We start from the raw sequence: 20,625 nt of genomic DNA on the forward strand, positions 1-20,625 counted from the left end.
GAGAATAAATCACACAATAATGGAAGAAGAGACCTTAGATGAGCTTATTAAGCTACTCCTCATGTTGTCAATTAGTTTTATACTGGAGCCTTAACTTTCTTCATAATATTAGAATAGGTTATCCCATGTGTGATGCTCAAAGCCACATGCGCTCTATGTCACCCCATTTGTGTTGTTTGGGTGTATATGTCATCAATGAATGGATTTATCTGACTGAATGTCGATTGTACATGTCACTTATCACATGAAATAGAACAAGAATGTAAAAAAAAAAATATGATCCCCGTAGCATTAATATTAATATGATTGGATCTCACATCCACCATAAAGAGGGTGCCGGGGGCACATTAATTGTATCCATCTAACATGAAAAAGTATCTTCTTCATTTAAAGAATTTAGACAAAATTATGGCAATGCTGCACTAAGCAATCAATATATTAACAAAGATAAAAACATGTGTTCAGCATCGAGACGTAACTTGAAATAGGTTTCAGAGTCAGTGACTGAGCAGTTAACAACATATTAAAGAGTCAAAAGATCGTTCACACTATTCGTTGCCACTTAACCCTAAATGAGTCAACACAAGTGTTAGTTAGATGGTTTATTCATCAATTATAACATTACACTGTAAAGAAAAACAATATAAATTCAATGATTAAGAAGAAGGAACAACCAACTTGATAATCGAGAAAAGAATTCACAACCAAGAATCAATTGTAGTATGACAAGTAAATAAAACTTGTAGTTGTCAGACCAACCATGTTTTCGTATAAAAATTGTAATTGTCGAGATATATTTTTAAATTTACTATATTATTATTCAAAGACTAATCCTAAAGAACTGTAGAGCTACATAGAGCACACTACTGAAAGATTGTACAATTATTTGTCAATAGACAGCTAACATGGTTGATCCATAAAATGGGTTAGTTTTCTTTATTACACACCTTAATTGTCAAAAGGAAGTAGTTTTCTTGCTTACACACCTTTGCAATGTATTCTGCTCTTGAATGAAGTGGACCTCATCACAGTGTAGGGACTCGTTGTCCTTGTCAAATGATATAAGAGTTTGTTTGGAAATGCTTTTAAAATAACTTAAAGTGTTTTTGGTAAAAATTTAAATGAATCCTAAAAAAAATTACTTTAAGTGCTTCTTGCAAGAAGTCTTCCAAAATCAATTTCATTAAAACACTTTCAGTCATTTTAAAAGTATTTCTAAACGAGCCCATATATACTTAACTCTTGTATAAAGAGTTATGTGAACTTTTAATTTTTGTGTTTTTAATAAGTTATGACATAAAACCAAACGCAATAACGTTTTAGGATTCATATAGCCGACCCCACTTAGTAAAATAAGACTTTGTTGTTGCTGTTTTTAATAAGTTATATCTGTTTTATTGACCAAAAAAATTTATCTCTATTTAGAGTGGAATTTTGAAAATAAGTAGAAATGGTTCATTATTTTATATTATTGAATATACTTTTTGATTGTGTCAAAAGTGCGATTCGAAGACCTATTAATTCTAATCAAAAGACATTTTTTGAATTATGGCATGCTATGCGTGACTACACATTTTTTTAATCACATTATTGCTATCTCATTATGAGGTTAAGCCAACCATCTCCCCCTTAGTATAGATAATATTGTTTCTTAAAAAAAAATCATTTGACAATTAATTGAATCACATTATTATGCGTGTGCAAAAGACATTTTTTATAACCGGCACTACGCCTCTTAAGATGTTTTGAACGTGTTTAAATATAAAGAAAATAATATTTAATAAACAACTGATTGAATCACTTTATTGCTAGCCCATTGTGAGATACTAATTATAAAAGTAAAATAAAATAAACCGCACAAAAAATTAATTATAAAAAACATTGTTTATATGACAAAAATACCCTGCATTATTTTGGGCTGCCTTTAAACTTTTTTATTTGAGGGGCATTTTTGTCCCATTATTTTTTGTGAAGCCCATGACCCCAAATAGTCTGCTGGCTTTATATGGTAGTATAGATGAAAAAGATAAATGATCGAAAGTTACCTTTCCTTGGTGAAGAAATAGAAAGAAAAGCCTCCAAAATTCAATTTCAAGTAACTCTAACAAGCGATCTCAAGTTAACAAGACTCCCTACTTTATCAGAGTTGCGGAGGAAACGTTTATCGTGCACAGCCTTACCCTTATTTTGTAAAAAGACTATTTTTACGGCTCGAACCCGTGATCTTTTGATAAAAAAAATACAACAACAACAACAACAACAACAAAGCCTTTTCCCACTAAGTGGGGTCGGCTATATGAATCCTAGAACGCCATTGCGCTCGGTTTTGTGTCATGCCCTCCGTTAGATCCAAGTACTCTAAGTCTTTTCTTAGAGTCTCTTCCAAAGTTTTCCTAGGTCTTCCTCTACCCCTTCGGCCCTGAACCTCTGTCCCGTAGTCACATCTTCGAACCGGAGCGTCAGTCGGCCTTCTTTGCACATGTCCAAATCACCAGAGCCGATTTTCTCTCATCTTTCCTACAATTTCGGCTACTCCTACTTTACCTCGGATATCCTCATTCCCAATCTTATCCTTTCTCGTGTGCCCACACATCCCACGAAGCATCCTCATCTCCGCTACACCCATTTTGTGTACGTGTTGATGCTTCACCACCCAACATTCTCTGCCATACAACATCGCTGGCCTTATTGCCGTCCTATAAAATTTTCCCTTGAGCTTCAGTGGCCTACGACGGTCACACAACACGCCGGATGCACTCTTTCCATCCAGCTCGTATTCTATGGTTGAGATCTCCATCTAATTCTCCGTTCTCTTGCAAGATAGATCCTAGGTAACGAAAACGGTCGCTTTTTGTGATCTTCGCTAGATTGCTCCGGTCATTAGTGTGGATAAGTATATAAATGGATAGAGATAGGAAAGCAAACACAAGATGTACGTGGTTCACCCAGATTGGCTGCGTCCACGGAATAGAAGAGTTCTCATTAATTGGGAAGGGTTTACACAAGTACATAGGTTCAAGCTCTCCTTTAGTGAGTACGAGTGAATGATTTAGTACAAATGACATTAGGAAATATTGTGGGAGAATGATCTCGTAATCACGAAACTTCTAAGTATCGGAGTGTGGTGTCGTCTTGACTTGCCTTATCTGTCTCATAGGTAGATGTGGCATCTTCTCTGGAAGTACTCTTCCTCCATCCAGGGGTGGTATCTTTAACTGGTGGAGATGCACAAGGTAATGTATCAATTTCATTTGAAGCTTACTTGTAGTTTCAGGCTTGGTCAAGCGCGATACAAACCATGTAGTAGGAGTCCCCCAAGTCGCCGAGCTAGGGGGTCTGCTGAAAGCGTTGACAGACAAGGTAAGCAATCAGAGCTCCGACTGATTGTTCACCTTCTCCCCATCTTGCAGCAGCATGAAGGATAAAGAGAAGAAAAATGAGAAGAGATGATATGAGATACTTTTGCTTTTGAAGAAGTAACTTTCCACAGGCTTATTCTTGAACTGAGCTGGAGGGTTTTCTGGTTTCCTCCAGAGTATAAGGCCGACTGAAGAATTTGAGGGTCAAAACAAGTCCATCAAATCTAGAGTACGTTCCACCCTGCTGATATGGGATACTTTTGCTTTTGACAGAGTAATGGATGTATCGGCACGTGTGCTGTTACGCTTGTCTCCACATGCTTCCTTGTATCCTTCGCACTTGCCCTATCTGTTCCTCAAGCAGATGCGGAATCTTCCCTGGAAACATAAGATGATGAAGATGAGTACTCGAGAGCAATGCCAGGTAAGTAATCAGGTAAGGGGTTCCAGGCAGTCAGTTCCTGGCTGGAAGCTTGATTCCAAGTGCTGACTGATTGCTCTCTTTCTCCTTGTCTTGCAGGTAAAAACAAGGCCAAAAGAAAAAACAGGGAAAAAGCATGATATGGGATACTCTTGCTTTTAACCCTGATGATATGAGATATTCTTGCTCTAGTATAGCTTGTTTGCAGAGGTATTATCGGGGGGAAAGAAAGCTGAATATTTCGAAAGGCTTTGTTGGGAGTGCCCTCTCAGATATGATGAAGGGTTGAGCATTTTTGCAGGTCTGCCTGTCCGTTGGGGATGGAGGTCGACATATATAGGCGTCTCCCTAACAACAAGTAGTAATGCTATTCCTTTACCCTGCTTGGTCATAGCACGGTAGTGGGAGCTGCCAGTTTCACATGTTTTAACTCTGTCAGAGCACTTTGAAAAAGTGGTCTGTGGTATCTGGCTCTCGAGATTCGGAGAACGATGCCTCTTCGATTTTTGAGAAAGCAATTATGCTGGGGGTCTGACTCTCGAGATTCGGAGAGCAGTGTCTCTTCGATTTTTGAGGAAGTAATCATGTTGGGAGTCTGGCTCTCGAGATTCGGAAGACGGTGCCTCTTCGATTTTGGAGCAAGCAATCTTGTTGGGAGTGTTGTCTCGAATGTGAGTAAAGGTTGGACATGTTTGCTAGTCTACCTTGCCACGAAGCACAAAGGTTGACACACAGGGACTTTCCAATTATCCAGCAATGGTACTGTTCCTTTACCCTCTCTTCGATTTTGAGAAAGTAGTCATGTTGGGAGTCTGGCTCTCGAGATTCGGAGGACGGTGCCTCTTCGATTTTGGAGCAAGCAATCTTGTTGGGACTGTTTTCTCGAATGTGAGTAAAGGTTGGGCATGTTTGCTAGTCTACCTTGCCACGAAGCACAGAGGTTGACACACAGGGACTTTCCAATTATCCAGCAGTGGTACTGTTCCTTTACCCTTGTGGGTAATAATATGGTAGCTAGACCTTCAAAATTTATGTGTCTAAACTTTGTTAGTGCCGTTTCTTTGCTATTCTTTTACCTTTCTTGGTCAGAGCGATGTAGTGGGAGCTGCAAGCTTCACGTGCTCAACTTTGGCAGAGAACTTTGGCAAAGTGATCTGTGGTACCCATGAGTTATTGTTGCGTGTGGGAAGTGGGTGATTGAACAGTAAGATTCATGTGCTTTCTACTTCACCAGAAGTCTTCGACAGAATGCCCATAATTTCTGCAAAGCTGAGTGTGCGTGTGACAGGTGCTGACAAGGCTAGAAAAGTAGGTGCCTCTTCGATTTCTGAGATCGGCCCTCGTGGTCTCTGAGCAGCCCAGCTTTTGAGAAAGCGAGCGCCTCTTCGATTGATTCGGAGAATGGTGCCTCACCGATTTTTGAGAAAGCAATCATGCTGGGGGTCTGGCTCTCGAGATTCGGGGAGCAGTCTCTTCGATTTTTTAGAAAGTAATCATGTTGGGAGAGTGGCTCTCGAGATTCGGAGGGCGGTGCCTCTTCGATTTTGGAGCAAGCAATCTTGTTGGGAGTGTTTTCTCGAATGTGAGTAAAGGTTGGGCATGTTTGCTAGTCTACCTTGCCACGAAGCACAGAGGTTGACACACAGGGACTTTCCAATTATCCAGCAATGGTACTGTTCCTTTACCCTCTCTTCGATTTTTAAGAAAGTAGTCATGTTGGGAGTCTGGCTCTTTAGATTCGGAGGACGGTGCCTCTTCGATTTTGGAGCAAGCAATCTTATTGGGAGTGTTTTCTCGAATGTGAGTAAAGGTTGGGCATGTTTGCTAGTCTACCTTGCCACGAAGCACAGAGGTTGACATACATGGACTTTCCAATTATCCAGCAGTGGTACTGTTCCTTTACCCTTGTGGGTAATAATATGGTAGCTAGACCTTCAAAATTTATGGGTCTAAACTTTGTTAGTGCTGTTTCTTTGCTATTCTTTTACCCTTCTTGGTCAGAGCGATGTAGTGGGAGCTGCAAGCTTCACGTGCTCAACTTTGGCAGAGAACTTTGGCAAAGTTATCTGTGGTACCCATGAGCTTATTGTTGCGTGTGGGAAGTGGGTGATTGAACAGTAAGATTCATGTGTTTTCTACTTCCCCAGAAGTCTTTGACAGAATGCCCATAATTTCCGCAAAGCTGAGTGTGCGTGTGACAGGTGCTGACAAGGCTGGAAAAGTAGGTGCCTCTTCGATTTCTGAGATCGGCCCTCGTGGTCTCTAGGGAGCCCAGCTTTTGAGAAAGCGAGCGCCTTTTCGATTTCTGAGATCGGCCTTCGTGGTCTTTGAGCAGCCCAACTTTTGAGAAAGCAAACGGCTCTTCGATTTCTGAGATCAACCCTCGTGATCTCTAAGCAGCCCAACTTTTGAGAAAGCAAACGCCTCTTCGATTTCTGAGCAGGCGCCTCTTTGATTTCTGAAGCTCCGTCGAGTGCAGATTTTTATAGAGGCTGGCATTAAGTTCCAAAGCACACTTGAATCTCCACCAGTAGAAGCTTCATTCTTGCACTTCTAAGATCTTGATTTGTCCGACCTCTTCTCTCTTCAACACCTTTGAAAATGTCTGGCCCCTCCGACCGTCGTTTTGACTTGAACCTTGTTGAAGAGGCAGCCCCGCCTTCTCCAGACAACATATGGCGCCCATCCTTTGTCTCCCCAACTGGTCCTCTTACCGTTGGGGATTCCGTGATGAAGAATGATATGACCGCTGCGGTGGTGGCCAGGAACCTTCTCACTCCCAAAGATAACAGACTACTTTCCAAACGGTCTGATGAGTTAGCTGTTAAGGATTCGCTGGCTCTCAGTGTTCAGTGTGCAGGTTCTGTGTCTAATATGGCCCAACGCCTATTTGCTCGAACCCGCCAAGTTGAATCATTGGCGGCTGAAGTAATGAGTCTCAAACAGGAGATTAGAGGGCTCAAGCATGAGAATAAACAGTTGCACCGGCTCGCACATGACTATGCTACAAACATGAAGAGGAAGCTTGACCAGATGAAGGAAACTGATGGTCAGGTTTTACTTGATCATCAGAGATTTGTGGGTTTGTTCCAAAGGCATTTATTGCCTTCGTCTTCTGGGGCTGTACCGCGTAATGAAGCTCCAAATGATCAACCTCTGATGCCTCCTCCTTCTAGGGTTTTGTCCAGTACTGAGGCTCCAAATGATCCCCCTCCGGTGCCTTCTCTTTCTGGGGCTCTACCGACTGCTGAGACTTCTCCTAAGCAACCTTTGTGAAGGCTCCCTCTTGTGTGTTTATTTTGACTCATGTATATGTACATATTTGTAGCTTATCGGGGATATCAATAAATAAGCTTTCCTTCATTTCAACGTATTGTGTTAAATACACCAAAGCCTTCTTCGCTAAGTTCTTTGAATTTGCTTTTGTTGAAGCTTGTATGTTGAAGCTTTCTGTTGTGAATGCAATTCAATTAACTACTTTCTTCAAAACAAATTCTTGTATGTTGATTAAGGATGCATATTTAGTTTTCATGCATGAATTTGATGCTAGGATATAAATGAGTTTCACCTAATCGTTACAAGTTTATATTCATTGGTAGTGAAGGTTGCTAGTCACAATCGCGTTAATTGAATTCTTGGCAAACGTATCATGCATTCATAGTTACGAATGCCTCGTTAACACTTATGATTTTCATAGAACGTAATGATCTTTGATTGTATCTCTATTATGCATTCATGTAGAGGACTTTTGGAGAATAATTTGGATTGTCGTATGCATTCATCCAATTCAATAAATCAAGGAAAACCACCCCTAGCCACACCACCCATCAATCCTAAACCTTTCCATACCATTCCCCATCCATTCTACACCATAAAAACCACCCAAAACCGTCCAAAACCTCTAGTGCCGCTGCTTGCAAAGAAGGAGGAGTGCTTGGAGTTGTGCTAGCCATTCCATTGGAGTTGTTGGAGCATTCTAGGTGTATTCTACTTTGTTTTTCTATGTTTAATATCAATTGTTTTTGTTTAATTGCAAGTATGAGGAACTAAAACCTTACTTAGCTAGGGGGAAGTTCGAAGCCATGAACATGCTTGAGATATGAATAGATTTCTTCCAATTGTGATTTAATAAGTTGTGAATGCAATTCAATTAACTACTTTCTTCAAAACAAATTCTTGTATGTTGATTAAGGATGCATATTTAGTTTTCATGCATGAATTTGATGCTAGGATATAAATGAGTTTCACCTAATCGTTACAAGTTTATATTCATTGGTAGTGAAGGTTGCTAGTCACAATCGCGTTAATTGAATTCTTGGCAAACGTATCATGCATTCATAGTTACGAATGCCTCGTTAACACTTATGATTTTCATAGAACGTAATGATCTTTGATTGTATCTCTATTATGCATTCATGTAGAGGACTTTTGGAGAATAATTTGGATTGTCGTATGCATTCATCCAATTCAATAAATCAAGGAAAATCTGAGGATTAATTAGTGCATCACGGTTAATCTGGGGTGTTGAGTTTCATAATCTATTGAAAAGCAATTGGAAATCAATTCATGTACAAGTGTGTCATGTGTGAAGAATGGATCTCTAGCTAATCCATCAACCATATATTTAGTTTTACTTTTTATCTCAATCACAACCAAAACCAATACCCCCCATTTATTTTCTTGTATCAAAGTGTGCTTAAGTTTGTTTTGAACTCTTTGAGTCTAGTTTAGTGTTTTAAAGCCTACTTTTGTGTTTTTAAGTTTCTTCTTATATTTTTGAGTCAAGTGAGAGGTTATTAGCAAGCCCTCCTAATCCAATAAATAAAAATTAACATTTCCATTGTATCAAGCCTCGCCTCTCAGGCAACTCCAACAAGCCTTTTACAAATTATAATGAATGATGGTGGTTGCATTTGGATGCTGACTGTAGAATGTGACATTAACAAAGCTTCATGGTCATTGAATCTGAAACCGAAAACAGCTAGCTGTGATGTTGTCCTGTACGGAATAGAAAATTGGACGAGTTGCCCATATGGCAATGTGAGCACATTTGTTGCAGAAAACTCCAGTCACCCCCCAGAACACGTTCACACCGGTTTATATTTTTGTTTTTGTGGAATCAAGTTATAGTAATTTAATCATGTCAACGAGAAGGATCGAGCGGTTGTATGCCACTTGATTTTTTAAGTATTTGGAAGATATGGTTTGTGATATGATGCCAAAAATTGGTCAATACAAGAAATCATTTTTATACCGTGTCGGCTAATTTGATTAGAAATTTTGAGCAAACTCACCTTTAGTTGTTATCTAGGTCCATAGAAACTGGGGTAGATTTTCTTTCCAGGAAACACCGTCAACAAATTTCAAAATAAAACCCGTTTAGAAATGCTTTTGTGGAAAGTACTTCTACTTTTCTTGCTTTTGTCAGAAGGTGAGTTTAATAAGTGCGGTACTTATTTTATAGAAATCAAAAGCATGGCATTGATGTATTACACTCAATAATTGGACTTATTCTAAGGAAAACTAATGAAAATGGCTTCAAAATTTTGAGTTTTAATGATAAGGACAAAATAAAGGGTAAAGTGAATAGTACCAGGATTGACTTTTTAGTGTAAAAATATGGTTTTTCGTTAAAGTGAACAGTACCGGGTGCTTTTGGTTAAAGTTCCCCTTATTCTACTGAATTGAAATTTTCTGATCCACGCTAAGAAAATCTCTATTGAATAAAGTGACAGAGTGATTTCTTTGTTCTTTTTTTTCGTGAAATTACAAAACTAGGTCATGTGTTATGATAATAACTTACTTGACACTAATTCCACATGGTGTTATATGCCAATAAAATATAAGACATGTGGAGACAAGCTTCACATGTCTTTATTCATTGGCACAAAACGTCACCGTGACGGTGTATCGTGCCACACAAGATTTAAAACTCATATTTGGTTTCAAGGCAAAATGAGACCCAAATTTGAGTTTCAATATAAGATTTGAGCCCAAGATGAAGCCTATGCCAACTAGAAAAAATGTTCTTCATTTAATAAAAAATGAGATTTGAATTTTGAATTCAATCATCTCAAATGCACAAAACCCAAATTATTAAAACTCAAATATGAGTTTTGAGTCCAATAATTGAGTCTTTGCATTGGAGAAGAACCAAAATACATAAATCTACCACCTCGGACCCAACTATAAAAATATTGGTTTGAAATTTGAGTCTTTACATTGAAGAAGCTCTTGAAATTAAACTCAAAATTTCCTACCCGTTCTTCCTTTGGGACCGGCTAGTGAAAACAGTCCACCCTTCCTAGTACCAAGAAGACTCACAGAAACATTTCAACCTCCCTTTAAACCACTATCTCGTGATTCATCAGCACCAAGAATCTAACCCAAAACATATCGTGTAAAATATGAGTTTGAAATTCGTCCCCAATTACTGGACCGCTCCGCTGTGGTTCTACCCATTCTCAAGTAGGTGCCCACCATACGGCAAAAGTACTTTTATAGACATCCACTAGTATTTTTAAGTTTTTCTTTTAACATTATAGTAAACCTTTGTTATCTAAAAGCCTAATTAGACCGCAAAGGATGATTTAAGGCATCTCTCCACTAACATGTGAGAAAGATTAGAACTAGCAAATCATCAAAACAATTGAGAGAAATGACAACATGTCTTTCCTTTTTTTCATTTTATATGTTAAGCTGTAAAAAGCAAAAAAGGCAGATCTGATCTCTACACACACCTATTATATACTCTGGTTTTTCTTTCTTTTTCCCTTTCCTCCCTCTCTTCCCCTCTCTATGCACTGCATCATGATAAAGCTATCACACAACCATCTTAGTTTTTCGCTATTGTCAGTGCCTGACGACATCAAAAAGTATTCGACAAGTTGCTTGAGGTTCCTCAACTCGGGTTTCTTTCTTCTTTCTCTTCCACCTGATTTCCCTTCCCCGGCTAGAGTTGGCCAAACGAGTTTTCTGTACACGCCAAGCACACTCCTTCGGCCTAGACCATCCACCTTCCGGTCTTCTTATCCTCTGACGGGATACTCCACTCTGTTGTCAAATACTTACGATTTATTTTGCATGTAGTCAGCTAATGCAACTCATCTGCAGAACGAGAGGAAAGAAACATCAGTAGGGTCCAGTAGAATCTCACAACTTTGGAGACAGCTGCATCTAATTAAACCCAATGCGAAGTTATGATTTGGATTTTACATGTATGATAACAAATTATAGAACAAAACGTTCAGTCGTGGTTTGGACATAAAGACAGCAACTCATTGCTAACAGATAGGCTTGGCTAATAGTAATTGCTTAAACTCGAATTCCTCCCAGAAGGCAAATAATGGAATAAAGATTGCTGTCCAATTATTTTGTATCTATAAAAAAAAAATGCTCACCTTTGATATTTTATAACCGCATGCCGTTGGAAAGATGTATGATGGACACACAAAAGGGAAGCCATCTCAGAATGAAAATTTGCCTCGAAGCCAGTAATACATGTCAACTTGAACTGTCATCTTGCTTTGAGCTCAAATGTTTACGTTGCCTATTTAAAACCTCGGCTTCCCTAGCTATCTGGATATCCGAAGGCCAAAAGATATGATTTACAACTTTGAACACAAAGCGAGGGAGCAACGCGACAACAGTTATAAGCAAAATGGCGATCCAATATGTGGGAGACTTTGCCAAATGGTATATAGTCCTGCACCCAAAAGAAAATGAGGGGGAAAATCAGATCAACATTATAAAACAATATATGTTTAAAATCAGAAAAAGAAGAGCAGAAGTCAACGAATCTAACCAGTAATTAGGAAAGACAGGTATAGAATCCAATACCACCATACAGGCATATGTGATCATTATTGAACCCCATACTGCGATTTGAGTGATGAATACCCAACGATGAACGTCCATTGCCAAATGTACATTGACTAGGACAACAACTGCAATTGTCCATAAACTGCCCATGCTCCATATGTCTATTGAGCTATCCTTATAGGTGAAGAGGGGTACATAGAAGAGAACAAGACTCTGCCATACGGTGTCAAGCATTGTGATCCAGAAGAGATGTAAATTGTATGCCTCGTGTCTATGGCCAGCACCATAGAGTTTTGGATATTGTAACAGTGTCCTGTGGCTCAAGTCTTTGTCCAGTATACCAACAACAATTGTGGGGAGTGAAGTATAAATGACAGAATAGAAAACACTACTCCAATCTGTTAAAGCGGAAGTTGTTGAAAAAGCAGTGGATAATATAAACCTGCAGATAAACAGATAAGCATAAAACAATCAGCATCGCTAAATGTTGCAACATGTTAACTCGGATAAAAAAATGATTCTTTGGCTCAATACAGCTTTTGGTGTCCTACACATAATATGTGTATCAATGCTTTGAATGCACAATGAAAGATCTATCTTAGATTTTATTGTGACAACTTATAATAGATTTCGATCTTGAAAGAGTGTTTTGCTATGTAACTGAACTTAAGAAGATATCGATACACAAATGTTCAACTTCATGTTCATACATCACATTTGGATTTTAAAAAAAAAAAAAAAAAAAAAAAACGATGATGCACGTGCAGAAACCTTCCATGAAAATAAACCAAAGAACAAGGCATACCAAAATAGCATCAGTACAAAAACTGCATTGCGGTAGAAGTTGTACAGAATCATATAGCCAACACGCTGATAATTCCAGTGCCCATGCACCAAAAGTAATGTTTTCAAAAACCGAAACTGTCCCATAGCAAAGTCTGAAGCCATCACAGCTTGACGTCCTTCCTGACCACAAATTCCAACTCCAACATCCGCCATTTGGATCATTGAAACATCATTTGCCCCTAAAGACATGTCAGTGATCAGAGGAGGAAAAGAAGTAGAGAACTTAAACAAAAGTAAAGCATAGTTTAGGACCACAGTTTGCACATAAATAAGAAACAGTAAACTCAGAATATGACTTGGTTTTGCATCCACTGTCATGCAAGATTGCATAAGAAAACAACAAAGCCAATATGGACTCCACCCCCTCCCAATCAGGCAAATCATAGCAGAACTATCAATGGATAACTTACCATCACCTATAGCCAATGTCATGTCATCAGTACGAGTCTTAATCAGATCAACAATTCCAGCTTTCTGCAGAGGTGCAACACGACAGCATAACACAACACTACAGGATGTGGCAAGGTCGAATAGCTGTGGAAATAAAAGAAATTACCAAGTTAATCTTCACCATAAAGTGAATCCAATTCAACAGTATTATGTGTACAGCTAGAAAACTGTTTAAAACGAAAGCAAGCAATCAGCCACTTATAAACAAACAGCATAACACACTGCAAGCTAATTGTTCAATAGATGGAAAGCGGACTTGCCTCTAACTCCAGATCTTTCTCCAGAATGTATACCAAGCTGTTCCCATCTATTATGAGTGCTAATGGTGCGTTCATTTTTCCTTCTTCCTTCCTTCCATTCCATTCAGGCACACTGGATGTCTTTGCATTGCCAGGTATCTCAAGGTAGCCATTTTCAGCATTTTTTTTCAGTTTGAAACTTGGGTCTCTTTTATTGGACGATTTTACACCATATTTTGCCATAGAATCAGCCAAAAGATTTCGGCATTCATCCTCAGAAGTTCCATTTATAATAATTTGTTGCATATCTGCTGTCAAGAGTTTGCATGATAGACCAATCGAAATAGCTGTCTCTTGCTTATCTCCAGTAAGAACCCAAACCTTGATCCCTGCTTGCCGGAGAGACTCAATAGCTTCCGGCACACCATCTTGTAACTTATCTTCAATCGCAGTCGCCCCAAGAAGCTTTAAGTTGCATTCAATGAGAGCTGCTGTTTGACGTAATTTCAAGGACCGATCAGTCAACGAGGTACTTGCATCTTCATACATGCTTTGCCACTGCTCAAGTTGTTCATCTGTAAGATCCCTGGCAGCAACTACAAGAGTACGTAAACCTTCTGAGGAATATTCACTCAGATGGCTTTGAGTTGAACGAGTCAGATGATCATCCCTTTCAGAGTCATTTGCTAAAGTGCCGAACATAGTAGCGTCAGCACCTTTCACCAAAACCTTTACAGTATTGTTTGGAAATCTGATAACAACGGACATCCTTTTTCGCACGCTATCAAACTCATGCAGACCCAATACATCCAACCTAGAACCACATACAAATAAATTCAAAATAAATAAATAATAAATATCAATAAGAGAAAAAAGAAAAACTAACGAAAAGTCCGAAAAAACTCTCTTTTAACGAAAGGTATAGTGAATAGTGCCAGTTAAAGGTAAAAATGTGGTTTTTCATTAAAAGTGAACAGTACCGGGAGTGTTTTGTTAAAACTCCCTAAGAAAAAATCATGGAAGGATGTTAAAGTACTGCTACTATAGCACACTCAAATACAACATAAGTCATCATTAACATGATTACATACAATCCTTTTATATTTTAATGATGTAGAATGGATAGCTATTGAACGAAGAAAGGTGCAAAAAGAAAATAGGAGCTGAAGTGAACGACTTCCTACCTTAGTTTCTCACCATTGACATCCATAACAATGTGCCCAGATGTGCGCTCAAAAAGCGTATATCCATATGCAGAGGCTGCAGAAACTAATGCTTGCTCATCAGGAGATTCCCCCTGATAGTCAATAGCTTCTACATCATCTAATTCACTTTTTCCGCAACTGGAAGATGTACTATTACTGACAATAGGAACCACAGTATTGCAAGCAGCCAATGTAAGAAAAAACTCATGCGCGGCAATCCTGTCATTTTCACTTAAGTCTTTGTGCAAAAATTCCACAAGCTCATTATCTACAGAAATTTCGCTTTTGAGCTTCCATCTCTTTCTACCTAATCCTATTCCTGTCAATGATCACATACAATGAGGGCTTGTACAAAAAGGAAATCTGGATATGATTTATGAAATGAAAGTATCGTCTAGATTCAGAAAGCAGACAATTCAAAGCAATTTGAAACAGGTTTCCCTCTGAATAGCAATTTTAAAGAGGAAAATAGTATTGCAAACACTAGCATAAACTAAGAGTACATTAGTAATGTTTTTGCTGTATGTTTTCTGTTTTTCATAACTACACAGAAAGGAGGAGGGCCACTTATGATTTCTTGCAAATAAAAACTGTTTTCAGTAATGAAAAGGAAAAAGGAAGGCGTGACATGTTATACCTGCAACATTTGCTTCCTGCAAAGAGGTCCCAAAACTCCTCCCAAATATGCTTGCTCTTCGGAATTCCATTTTGTTCTCGGTAAGTGTCCCTGTTTTGTCTGAAAAAATATATCGTATTTGACCCAAATCCTCGTTGATATTCAACGATCTGCACTGGAACCTTGAGCCAGAGCTACTGTCAAACATATGCCTGTCTTCGATCATGAAATATGACTGGCCCAATCGAACCAACTCCATTGTAATATAAAGAGAGATTGGTATCATTATCTGGAAAACTATGATAGAACTCAAAAAGGAGAAAAAGATCTCCATAGGTATCCCATAAAACCTATAGGTTTTTCCATTCTCTTTCCCATCAGAGTAGTATCTTTTCCGGTAATAAGCCAAGGTATCAATCTGACCTTTATGGTGCATGAGCCACAGGCCCATGCCAGTGGCCACAACTGCACACATAACAAAAAGGAAAACCGACAGCCAGAGAGTTTCCCTATTCATGTAGCTTTCCAGTTTACTTCTCTTGGAAGGAGAAGCTGCACTATTCAACATTGCCTTGGTTTCCTGTCCAGCATATACCACGACACCAATTGCCCAGGCTGTGTTCTTCAGCTGGCAACCACGCAAAACTATATTTGATTGACTCAGGGGAAATTTATGCCCATTAAACTCCATGTTGGCAGTGAACTCATAGATATTCCTATTAGGTTGTTCACATCTGATGAGCCCTAAAAATGTACACCCTTCACATATTGCTGAAGTTGTTTCCTGCCGGGCATACCTTGTTTTCAAGTTCGACTCACCATCCAAATTCATTGTTTGAATGTAGGCAATTCCACTAGGGTCGCTTGTCCCTAACAAGACCACATCACAAGGAATTGTGTCATCGGCACAAATCTTTAGAACCTCGCCCACTTGAATATGTTTCCATTTCTTCAGTTGAAATTGGCCAGATTGAAACACCAAAGCCTCCCGGTTATTCTCATTCCTGTCTGATCTATGTCTCCGCCAATCTTCATAGCCATCTTTGATAGCTGTGACACAGAGCACAAACAGAAGGGGGAAAAGAGACACTGTTCTTCCAAAGACTGCAAGAGGTGGAAGCTGGTTGAGGGCAGCAATAGCTAGAAAATACAAATAAGCAACCCGATGAAACTGAATGAAAAGATTCTTGGGCAAGAAGGTAATGATGGTGTACTTGCTAGTTCGAATCTCATTCCCAGTGAACTCATATTTGTCATTTGTCCTCTTTGGATCGTTAATATAGATCAACCTTGGATTGTCATCATGCAGCAAGTTATCATCGAACTGCACACTTTTGTGACGGATCCTCTGAGACAACTTTTCCTGAACCCTAGATGAACCCTGGGAGATTTCAAGAGTTCCTGAATTTCTATTTTCATTATGCAGTTCCATGGCACCCCACGACACCAGGCGTCTTCTATCCCGCGTGGGGTTTTCGAACGGAAACTGCGGCAATAACCAAGAACCGAATGGACCTGCAAGAGTAGTGGAATTTTCTAAGGGTTTCTCAGAGCAACCAGAAACAGCAACGTCGTCCTTCACTTCAAGTAAATCACTTTGAGCATCATCATTGTTGTCAAGACTGGAAGAAGAAAATGAAGCATTGGAGGAGATACGGGCAAGGTTCTTAGTAAGAGAAGAGGATGGAACCAGTGGCGCTGATGGAGAATCAGACGAAGACAGCAACGGGTGCCCAGAAGTCATAAATAATTCTCCAATGAGGTCATTGGAGAATTACATATACACTTCACCCCACTTCTAACCACCATGAACAAACACAGCCAATCAATCCAGAAATCCCATTTCCCAAATCCAGCTTCAGGCAAACACCGATTAAACCCAAAGAAATCAAGCACTACTTGCTTAAAAACCCAGTATCCAAAATCCCTCTAATCCCAAAATTAATGATGGGTTTGCAATTTTTTCAAATTCACGATGTGAGATTCAAGCTCCTGCAAACCGAAAAAACAGACAATGTAGCTCAGTAATACCACCCAGAACACATATTAAAAGTACACTTAGAGCATGCATTACAGATACGCTTCAGAATTTCAGAAATGCAGAGATGTAACAAAAAACAAAAAGAAGAAAAATTGCATTCAGATCAGATACAGACCACCCTTTGATCGAAGGGAGGGAGAATCAAGAGGCCCACAGAAAGCCCCAATTGCTCAAATAACAACAAAGTTCCGCAGATCCCCAAGTAAGCAATGCCAAACCTAAAAACAAAGATAGACAAGAAAACACGGCCAATGAGCAATCTGAATCACTGCCCCCACAACCCTAAATCCCAGAAATCAAAACCCAAATCAGAGAAATACCCAAAATTCCCAATCGACTCGGAACCACATACACCAAAATGCACCAAGAAATTCTGCAATATTCTCATACCAAAAAATAGAATAAATGAAAACCCAAAAAAAATAAAATAAAAAAAACCCAGAAAAAGCAACGTACCTCCGAATCCGAATACAGACAAAAGACGGGAGCTTTATCGTCTCGGAATTGGCGAAACGAGAAGACTGAACGAAAGAGCAGGTACCAAATGCCCTCCAAGGAACTGAATACGAAATGTCACAACGTAAACACGAAAAGGGGAAATTGGCAGGTGAGAAAAAAGATCAGGAGCAATGATCTCACCCTCAGTTTTTTCTTTTGTTTCTCCAGTTTTTTTTTTACAAGAAATTCTCAGGGAACGGATCGAGCAAAAGAAAAAACTTGGGTTCGATGAGAAAACCAGATTTAGGGGAGCGATTCAGTTTTGTTTGGGGGAAATTGGGGGGGAGGAGGAAGGAGGAGTTGGTGGGTGGGCGGCACGAAAAGTGCGAGAAAATCGCAGGCGGAGGAGAGAGAGAGAGAGAGAGAGAGAGAGAGAGAGAGAGAGAGAGAGATGAGCGGCAGAGCGCGAATCTTGGGGCGTTGCCCGGTCACTACTGACGGACTCTTCCTTTCTCGGTTTGTCAATCTGTACCTGAGCTTTTTGCCAGCCAACCTTTTCTTTAACTGGGCTCGCTTTTTTTTATTTTCTTTATTATTTTTTTTATATTATATCGTAATTACTTGGGGGTATTATTGTCAAATTGTTGTTCATTTCATTTTATCTACAATCCCCTCTAAATTATACACATCAAAATGGGTTTTCGTCGTAGTAATTTTCACGATTTCGTTTACTTTTTCGCAAGTGAAAATCTCTAATGTATGGGTAAATATTAATTATTGTACTTATTTATGTATTATAATTTGAGTGAATCTATAGTTAAATATGTAGTCGTATTGAACACGTATTTTGGCCCTTAAATCTAGTAAATTTGTAATTACCTAACTTTAAAAAAAATATTTCTTAAAAAGTTAATGCCAGCGGGAGACTCGTTTGTCCAAGGACTGATTCTATTTCCTTATATAATGCGTGTGTCTTTTCATGGGAGATTTGTTTCTCCTTCCACTTAATTTTTAGAGTAAATTGTACAAATGGTCCCTCAACTTTAATCAAATTGGAGCAATGGTCCCTCAACTAAAAATCCATTATCATTGGTCCCTCAACTTATCAAAATGTGTAGCTATAGTCCTTTTCATCAATTTTGTCAAAATTTTGTCAAAATAAGCTATGTTGGAATGACTATTTATATAATTAGGGTCCCTTAACTCATCAAAGTGTATAATTATGGTTCTTTTCGTCAACTATGTCAAAAAATTTGTTAAAACGAGTTATATTGGAAGGACCATTACTACAATTGGGTTAAAGTTAAAGGACCATTTCTCCACTTGAATTAAAGTTCAGGGACCAATGGTAATGGATTTTTAGTTGAGGGACCATAGCTGCACGTTTTGATAAGTTGAGGGACCAAAGGTAATGGATTTTTAGTTGAGGGACCATTGCTCCAATTTGATTAAAGTTGAGGGACCATTTGTACAATTTACTCTAATTTTTATGGTTCAAATCTAATAATCAGAATCATTTTCTTTATCATTATCTAGAGATTATAGATGTAAAATATTATTTAATTTGGAGATCTTTTAACTCTTTATATGCATAAATCAAAAGGACGGTTTATCATAAGAATATTACTTATTACCAAAATCGTTAATTAATTTAACACGTATGAATAACTAAATTATCTCCAAATTAAATAATTTTTTGTACGATTGACACGTGGGAGTACACATGTGCTGTACAAATTATTTTACCATACTCTATGCTTTTTCTTTTGCCAAATGCATTGTAGCCTTTTCGTCATGCATATATCAATTCCAAGAGTTTAAGACATCTGACGTAGCCTCGACGGTGGTACGTATGGACTGCTGCATTTGCTTCCAGATTTATCCCAACCCCTTAAACTTTGGATTGCACGAGGAAGGGAGATTTATTAGTGCACCAGAAATACAGACATATATGTCGTACCATATATTTTATATAAGTTGAGATCATTTTTATTTTGAAAATTGTTATTAGCACTCTAAAAATTTCACAAGTGTATTTTTCTTTCTAATTATAGAAAGTTTGAAGTACTAATAACAATTCTCTTTATTTTTGTTATGTGTTATTTTACTTGTATAGTGACATATGATGTATTGTTTCGTATTCCGTGCACACTGAGAAATCTCTCTAAAATGACTAATCAAGGAAACTCGAACCAGTTTGTCTCTTTCACAGTACAGTTTGGATTTCTGTTCCAAGTATACCCCTAACCCGTTGGACATAGTGACGTGTAAAGCCCTGTGTAGATTTTCAGCCGTTGATGGGTGATCCTCTGTTCAATGAGTCAAATCGTGCGGGTGAGATTGTCTACGGGATAATTATTTGTGTGGGAGTCCGTCTTGTATTCAGTGGGATTCCGCACTTGTGTAAGGCACCGACATTCATGTGTAGTGGTTTTGAGGGCGAGGGGCTGGTTTGGTATTGCTGTGCTTTGAAAAAAAACTGCTGTGAGAATAAGCGGCTGTACTGTGAGAATAAGCGGTTGTGAAATAAATCAGCAGAGTGTTTGGTAAACTTTTTTGTAAAAGTGCTTTTGGAAAAAAAAAGCAGTCTGATAGTGGATCTTTTCATTAAAGGAGCACTGTAGTTCTATGTGCTTTGAAAAAAAACCAGTTTTCCAAAGCTACAAATTGCAGCTTCAGCTTTTTCCTTTGATTTCAGCTTATTCTCACAGCAGCTTCCAAAATAAGCCTTTTTTTTTAAGTTTACCAAACACCAAAAACACTCCCAGCTTTTTTTCATATGAAAATCACCTCAACCCCAAACCCAAACTGGGGCGAGGTTTCCTCGAGCAATGTTTGCTGCTTTTGCTCTTGTCGTTTTGGAGAAGAAGATATTGCGGTTCCCATAATACCCTTGTCAATTTGTGTCATAAAATTATCAATAACGCAAGAAGAAACAAGTGTTTATAAATAATTAAAGTTACTTTTTCGTATTGTTAAATGGTTTTAAGTGGATTTGTAATTTTTTTTATAGTATTAGAGTAGGTTGTTTTAACCACGAGCTAGGCTTAAAAATTGACCACACGTAGAGGGTGTGTTAAGAATATGGTATAAAAAATGAGGGACGTTGCATATGCTTATAAGTAATTGTGCTACTCCTCGTATTGCCAATTGGTTTTATGGTGTAGTCCAATTACTTTTAAGCACATA

General features: G+C 38.6%; 1 protein-coding gene across 3 annotated transcripts; it reads right to left on the minus strand.

Moving 5' to 3' along the window:
* Positions 1-10,429: 10,429 nt before the first annotated feature.
* On the minus strand, positions 10,430-17,986 carry LOC126619893 (phospholipid-transporting ATPase 1-like). Of its 3 annotated transcripts, XM_050288317.1 has the most exons (11): positions 17,455-17,986; positions 17,319-17,371; positions 17,114-17,216; positions 14,979-16,949; positions 14,321-14,660; positions 13,158-13,950; positions 12,858-12,981; positions 12,407-12,626; positions 11,585-12,043; positions 11,181-11,485; positions 10,430-10,887 (listed from the first exon to the last, which is right to left on the minus strand). In XM_050288317.1, the coding sequence occupies exons 4-10, from the start codon at positions 16,699-16,701 to the stop codon at positions 11,284-11,286; spliced, it is 3,861 nt and encodes a 1,286-aa protein (XP_050144274.1). In that variant the 5' UTR covers positions 16,702-16,949; positions 17,114-17,216; positions 17,319-17,371; positions 17,455-17,986; the 3' UTR covers positions 10,430-10,887; positions 11,181-11,283. The 3 variants fall into 3 exon arrangements, with proteins under 3 accessions (XP_050144274.1, XP_050144275.1, XP_050144276.1); XM_050288318.1 differs by lacking the exon at positions 17,319-17,371; XM_050288319.1 differs by lacking the exons at positions 17,114-17,216; positions 17,319-17,371.
* Between the last annotated feature and the right edge of the window lie 2,639 nt (positions 17,987-20,625).

Source organism: Malus sylvestris, chromosome 4 (assembly GCF_916048215.2).
Source record: "Malus sylvestris chromosome 4, drMalSylv7.2, whole genome shotgun sequence".
NCBI classification, from domain to species: domain Eukaryota; kingdom Viridiplantae; phylum Streptophyta; class Magnoliopsida; order Rosales; family Rosaceae; genus Malus; species Malus sylvestris.